This window comes from Triplophysa dalaica, chromosome 12 (assembly GCF_015846415.1).
Source record: "Triplophysa dalaica isolate WHDGS20190420 chromosome 12, ASM1584641v1, whole genome shotgun sequence".
NCBI lineage: Eukaryota > Metazoa > Chordata > Actinopteri > Cypriniformes > Nemacheilidae > Triplophysa > Triplophysa dalaica.
In genome coordinates, this window is record NC_079553.1 from 2,251,238 (window position 1) to 2,258,426 (window position 7,189).

General features: G+C 36.2%; 1 protein-coding gene across 2 annotated transcripts; it reads right to left on the reverse strand.

Moving 5' to 3' along the window:
- Positions 1 to 785: 785 nt before the first annotated feature.
- On the reverse strand, positions 786 to 4,799 carry si:dkey-23o4.6 (retinol dehydrogenase 13). 2 transcript variants are annotated; one of them, XM_056762403.1, is made up of 8 exons: positions 4,556 to 4,799; positions 4,384 to 4,468; positions 3,589 to 3,723; positions 3,309 to 3,500; positions 1,882 to 2,043; positions 1,592 to 1,711; positions 1,179 to 1,383; positions 786 to 1,106 (listed from the first exon to the last, which is right to left on the reverse strand). In XM_056762403.1, exons 1-8 carry the CDS (start codon positions 4,631 to 4,633, stop codon positions 1,001 to 1,003), a joined length of 1,083 nt encoding a protein of 360 aa, XP_056618381.1. In that variant the 5' UTR covers positions 4,634 to 4,799; the 3' UTR covers positions 786 to 1,000. The 2 variants fall into 2 exon arrangements, with proteins under 2 accessions (XP_056618381.1, XP_056618382.1); XM_056762404.1 differs by lacking the exon at positions 1,882 to 2,043.
- Between the last annotated feature and the right edge of the window lie 2,390 nt (positions 4,800 to 7,189).

Here is a 7,189-nt window from a genome sequence, read left to right on the forward strand (position 1 = left end):
CCGATTTTGCACAAAAATGATTCCCTGGAGGAAAACGTGAGGGCTCGGCCCTAATGAGACAATTCTTTTCTCAATCTTTTGGCCTGAATTATTCAGCACAGTCGCATTTGTTCTGAAGAACAAAGTAAAATAAATGATGCCATAGCAAAATAAGACATGAAATCATGTAATTTAGGATTGTATTTTAATCGTATACGAAAAAGTGATGACTGAAATCTCTGCCTATGGATTCTTACAGGCACATAACAGGACATCTTAAACATCAAACAAATATTTTATTTATTAAATTGCAACTTTCAACTGTGAATGTATATCAGGTTATATATGAACAGATTGTATTCAAAAATACAATTTATGCATCAACCAGACTACTTTGTTTTTCTACCATCAGTGCTAGTTTTGTATCGATTGTTCTACTTATTGATTTTAGTGTTCTTGTTACATAATTACTGTAACTATGACCATATTACTGGGCTATCATGTTATACATGGTCTGCTGCTTTCCCCTCACATATCTTCTATTATTAGTTGACTTCAAAAAGTGTTTCACAATTTAAAAAATCATGGCATCTATACAATATGTTTACAAAAACTGCCATCTAGTGGCTATATGTAACTCTTGCAACCAGTAATACTGTCCAAGAACACTGGAAACTGCTTCTATTTTGCATCTTTCTAATGTAGCTTTTTTTATTTATTCTAATTTTCAATGCAAATTATGACATTTAAGAATTACATTTAAATCAAATATAAAAAATTAATGGTATAGTATAATTAGGCGAACCGGGACGCAGCATACATCACTAAAACAGAACGCCATCACACTGCAGCAGCAATTTAATATCTAACATAAATTTACTAGTGGTATGTATTTCTAATGGTCTGGCATCTTTGAGAAAGATCTCTGGGCTGCTCTCTGTTTACGCCACCTGTACGAGTTTTCGTTCGCAGGATCACCTCTAGGGGAAGTAAGTGCGTCCTACTTGTGCAGTATGACGTTTCAGCACTGGTCATTTAGTTCGACCAATCGAGCGCTCTCCTCCCACAACCTTCTTGCCACTGCATCATCTTTCCCTTCTGGAGCAGGGTCTTTATCAGCACAATCACTGTGATACATATCAACATATAAATACAAATGATTTAGGAACGAAATGGTTAGTGCCACATCAGAGATTCACCTGAAATAGCAGCCGGACTTCCTCTCCAAGCCCTCTGTGACAGCACAGTAGATAGAGGTTTGTGCACCCTGCCAGGGAGTTTTCATCAGCAGCATACTGGGCAGAGTCATTACGGTCTTCATCATGGGGTACCACGACTCGATGTGACGACCCAGGCCTGTGCGAATAACTCCTGGATGCAGGCTATACGATGAGACTCCAGTACCTATAGAAGCATCCATTGGGACATAATATAACCTGAAATGTTTTGTACATGTTTTTGTAAATGCAATTGCTTTGTTTGCTAATGAACTGATCAAAAATGTAAATGCATCAGTAACGCCAAGATCAGTTTCATATTTGATCAAAATAAGTAAGCACGCAAAGAAAAACATGACTGTGGTGAATGTGTTAGCTATACTATGAAGGGTTACCTTTCATTCTCCTTGCAAGTTCTCGGGAGAAAAGAATATTGGCCAGCTTGCTCTGTTTATAGCTGGCCAAAGGACTGTAAGGGTTTTTGTCAAAAAACAGATCATCGAATTCAATTTTCCCTGTAAAGAATAAATATTGACAGCTGTCATTGAACGACAAATGTGTGTTCATCCTTGTATCTCATTCAGTTTAATTTGATCTGTACACCCAAAGATATTCTACAGCTTGGACTGACAATAGCTCCAGACTATATTTTGGGTGTGCTGACATTTAATCTAAAGGAGATTACCTCCAACATGTGCAATGCTGGACACGTTCACGACCCGGCTAGGGGAGGATCTTTTTAACATTCCTAACAGCAGATTGGTCAGAAGAAAATGCCCCAAATGATTGACAGCAAACTGTGTCTCAAAGCCATCCTCTGTGGTCCATTTGGGACACATCATCACACCTGTCAACAAAAAAGACGCCTCTGAATGAAACATCTCACTAATTGTTCATCTTACTGTTGGCTGATAAACTTAATGGATATTTAAAGATGTAGTTCACACAAAAATAAAAAACGATGTCATTCAAAACCTGTAAGACTTTTTGCTTCTGCACAACAAAAAAGGAGATATTTCGAAGAAAATTGCTATCCAAATAAAATAGGACCTGTATATGCATTTTTTTGAGACACGTTTTCGCTTGTTTGGTGGGTGTGTCATGAATGTCAGCCCAATCAACAGGAACATGTTTTATAACTCACCGGGTATTAAAGAAACATCTCGCAAAATAGGTCCAACTGAAGTTGTTTACAAAAGCAACAGTTGAAGATATTAGAAGACATGTTTTTTGCAGTTTTCAACACATTTATAATGATTTCTTCAGACTCCGAAAATTCTTCAAACGAACACAAATAATGGACTTCTCAGCTGCCATAGTTCAACTCTTAGTGTCATCACAAAAGGGTGTTCAACCCATAGACATTATAAATAGCTGCCATATTAGTGAGGGCAACAGTGCACTAAAAGCCCACTGAACCCGATGGGAGGGCTGCGCGTTTTCAGCATTAAAAGCACAATCACGTTTACATTTCTAAACATATTTAATTTTTTTACGATACACGTAGAGAACAACTTCAGTTATATCATATCTCGATAGTTATAGCCTGCTCTACAGTTAAATGATTGCGTGACAAGCCTGAATTTTAACCTATCCGTATTACAATAAATACATCTATAAGTCTATAACCATGTTCAACTGGAGCCAATACGTTTCTGCATACTTCACGTAAATAGAAAAGTATTGAAATTAGTTGAGAAATGAACACGATGTTATTGAAAACATCCCATTATCCAGAAACCTTCAGCTCCACCATTCACTCGTATGTCATTAAAGTCGGACCTCACCAATATGGCGGCAGCGTTGATGTACAATCCATTACACAATGAGGCGTCTAGTTTATATATATACGTCTATAGTTCAACCACACCACCGTTTCCGTTTAAAAAACCTTTTGCAACGTTTGTCGGGGCTGAATGCAGCCCTGGTTTGTGGTGGTTTAGGCTGGTCATGTGCTGGTTTAAGCTGGTCCTGAGCAGCACAGGACCAGCTTAAACCAGCACAAACCAGCTCCCATGTTTCAAAACCTACCTAACCACCATATGCTGGTTTTTTTCAACAGGGAGGATTTTTAGTTTGGTGTGAACTGTCCACTTAACTTTGCCAGTTTACCTGCATTGTTGATGAGTATGTCCAGTCGTTCCTCTGTGGCAATGAGCTCTTTTGCAAATTGTCGGACAGAGTAAAGAGATGCCAAATTCAAGTGCCTGACGACTACATTGCCATTTCCTGTGGAGCGACGAATAGAGTCTGCAGCGTTCTCAGCGCTAGTGAGGTCACGGCAGGCCATCACTACCCGAGCACCTAGGGATACACAAGCACATGTACATTCATACTTATACAGATACCCAACAGTGAGGCTTTCCTTGAGTGCCTGAATAATATGCCATACCTCTGCGAGCCATTTCTCTTGCAGTTTCCTTCCCAATCCCATTATTGCCACCTGTGATCACAACCGTCTTTCCGTCCAAACCAGCACGGCTTTTGCACACTCCACCAGCTATCCATTTTCTCAGCAGAATCAAGCCTGTATTGGGAACGAAACTAAGACTATGCAACATACTAATGAAAGGTTTCAGACAGATTTTCAGCTTTCCTTGAAAGGCTGAAAGAGTGTCACATTTTTATAACCGGTTTATAAGATCATATGAAGAGTTTGGATAACTCCATTTTAAGAATTTTCAAAGATCATGTTTTTATTATGTTATCATGTTTTATTGTGTTAGTTAGCTGTATTTAAGTTATTATGGCTTAAATCAAAATCAACCAACTGCAGTTTCACTGATATTAATTGGAATGCACAGTAAAAAAACATACATTTACATTTAGGCATTTGGCAGACGCTATTATCCAAAGCATTTTACTTTATCCTATACATTTTACATAGGTATTTGCAATCCCCTGGGATCGAACCCACAACCTTGTGTTGTTTTAATTATTAAAACATAATTAAAAAAATTAGAAACGGAGTTAGGTCATTATGAAACCAAACTCTTCATATATAAGAGATATAAGATCACAATAAACCCTGATAACGTGGAATTAAGGATGCATTTTTAAGTCTTGGTGATTTCAAGAGTTTATTTATTATGTTACACATATTTACATGGATTTTAGTGGATGTAGTACGCACTTTTTAAATAAAGACATTAAATGTGTATTAAAAATAAACAATTAACGAACTTACTGACTGCTGCCAGCGCGATGACAGCGCCGTGATTCACGCGATCAGATGTTATAACTCGATCCATCATCTCTCCCGTATCCAAAGTCTAATGCCGGGGATGTCACATTGTGTGCTCTCAGTCTACAATCGGACTATATTTAGGGCTTAAGCAACTTAAACAGAAGCTTAGGACCTGTTGTACTTCTGCCTGATTCCTCACCAATGTCATCGACATAAGGTTAGGAGGACAACAGCTCCCACGAAGAGACATCTCAACATAATAATATGAATAATGTGAACGATTGATTGTTAATATATTTAGAGTTGACAATACAATATTTACTATAAAGGCAGGTTATAAAATGGTTACAATAATACACAGAAGTATTGCCGTTAGTATTTTGAGACATTGGGCACAGAAATAAATTAGGCTATCAAAGGCGGTCCGGCCCAAGTACACCTGTTAGAGGAACGGGGCGTGGCTTGCCCTAGGGAGTGGGTGACGCTCACTTAACAAGCCTTTTTATTGGTTCATTTGTCGACGCCTCACTGTGAAAAAACGTTTTTACCAAAAGTTTTACTATACTAACAGCACAGATATTAACATTTGGTGGTTCATATACCCATGTGAGGTTTTTATTTTTAAGGCATGATTTTTCATAGTCAAGATTTTTCATTTTCAAAATTAAAATAAAGTAATTATTTTTGTGTTAAATGAAGAGGCATCCCTTCTCCATTTGTTGGGTATAATTGCTTCAGGTTTGTGCATTTTAATTCAGAGAAATCCAACAAAGTATAATCTTCCAAAAACCGTGTCCTTTTTTGTCACTCATAACGCATGTTTATTTCCCTTTTTGCAATAGAAAATCCCCCTGGGGTTGAACCCACAACCTTGCTCTTACCACTGAGCTACAGGAAAGCTGTAGCTTAGTGGTACAGTGAATTCATTACTTATACCTGGTAACATAATGTCAAACACTTCGAATTTGATTATTTCATTCACATTAACATTTTTAACAATAATTAATTCACTTAGCGTTTTTAATGTCACATTTTTGGCAACTATAAATAAAAATATCAATGAATAGGCTATTTTTTAGTTACAATTTCTTTGCATGATATTTATGGACATGCTTTTAGGTTACACATGTAAATGATTACTTTCTAAGAGTGTTCTTAGCAAGAGTTTCAAGTCTTCAGATCTTATTAAATTATGAATTTCCTAGAGATAAGGAAAAGGGTTGGTATCAACGTTATAATTGTTTGTTAATAAATAACATGCCACAATACGATTATTTTATTGATATTTATTTAATTCTGATTTGATTGCAGATCTTTTTTGTTATATTGTACAGTTATCCCTCATCGCTCCCCCGGCACATAAAGTATCACTCTGGGTCCTCTAAGCAGCCATAAAAATCCTTGGGGATAATCGAGTTTCCCATTTCCAAAGTACCCAGAGCAGGATTTGAAAATTGTTTCACATATCTTACACTCTTTGACTTGAAATTAATTCACTCTGAATTCATTTTCCCCCATTTTAGAACTGTAGCAAAAACACAGCAGAACTCTTTCATATACACATCTTAGCTTATTTGTTAGCCATGATATTGCTTTAGAAACACAAAAAAGATTACATAAAGCCAAACTTAATGCCCAAGAGGCCTTGTGCAATACTTAGCTCGAGTTTTTCCAAATCTATTTACATGTTTGCTTGAACACAGAGAAAGATTTTTGGAATAATGCTTATAACCAAACAGATCAACACAAATTGAATAGGAAAAAAACAATGGTGATAAAAAGTGCTCCAGAACTGTTTGCTGTCTTACTCTTCAAAATGGCTTCTTTTGTGTTCAACCCAACAAAAAAAGAAAAGTTTTTTCTCCTGCTATGGGAGTCAATGGGTGTTTCTATGTGTTACATCTGGAAAAATCTAGAGTGACTAAATGATGACAGAATTTTAGTTTTTGGGTGAAGTATCACTTCAATAGCTTACATTCAAACTTTAAGACAAGCCAGACATATAGACCCTTCTTTTGGAACAGGGCTCTGTTAAAACAAAAATAAAAAAGCAACCTTGGTACACAGAAAATAAACGGGGATGACAATGACCTGTAAAAATAAAAAGCTAAGAGCATCAATATTGACATCAAATGTTTTATTTCTCTTGTGCATATACAGTAGCAGTATGCAATATAACAATACACCCTACTTTCAATTGCTGTTTTACATGGATTTACTCAGTGAAAAACAACATAATTTTGCATATAGTTAATATTAGTTAGTTTCTCTTATATATTATGGTTAAGTTTTGCCACGTCTTATGCTGCGTTCAAGAGACCTCGGATTTTAAGAATTAGAAGGAGCTTTACTATACAAATTATGTTTACACACACAAAGAATTTGACTTGGCGACAGGAGGTTAGTGCAGAGGAGACTGTATACATGGTACAAACATAGTGAAAGTATGCATTAAGATAGAAAAAATGAAAAATTAAATAAAAACAATAATGCACTATATATAAAAAGTGAAAAAAAACCAACAAATGATTTTTAAAAGAGTGTACAGATGTGTTTTTTACAGGTTAACCCCTTTTGTTTCTCACAAAGTACAGTTTCCAGATCCTATGTGCGACTGTGCAATGTGATGAGCAGTGTGCTCACTGATATCCGGAAATATTTTTTTAACGTGAATGTTAATAAAAACGTGTAACTTTTAAATGCTGCTAAATCATAAGTTACGTTTACATTAAATATTCTTAAATACTTTTAAAGATACTATATTCAGAGTTTCCTTTCGGGTTTGTAGTAGTGGGAGTTTCTCAAT

Coding starts and splice junctions, on each gene's coding strand:
- si:dkey-23o4.6 (XM_056762403.1), bottom strand. CDS start 4,633: ATGTCTCTTCGTGGGAGCTGTTGTCCTCCTAACCTTATGTCGATGACA. Junction 4,469..4,555: donor ATCAGGCAGAAGTACAACAG/GTCCTAAGCTTC, acceptor CCCCGGCATTAG/ACTTTGGATACGGGAGAGAT. Junction 3,724..4,383: donor CATCGCGCTGGCAGCAGTCA/GTAAGTTCGTTA, acceptor TTCCCAATACAG/GCTTGATTCTGCTGAGAAAA.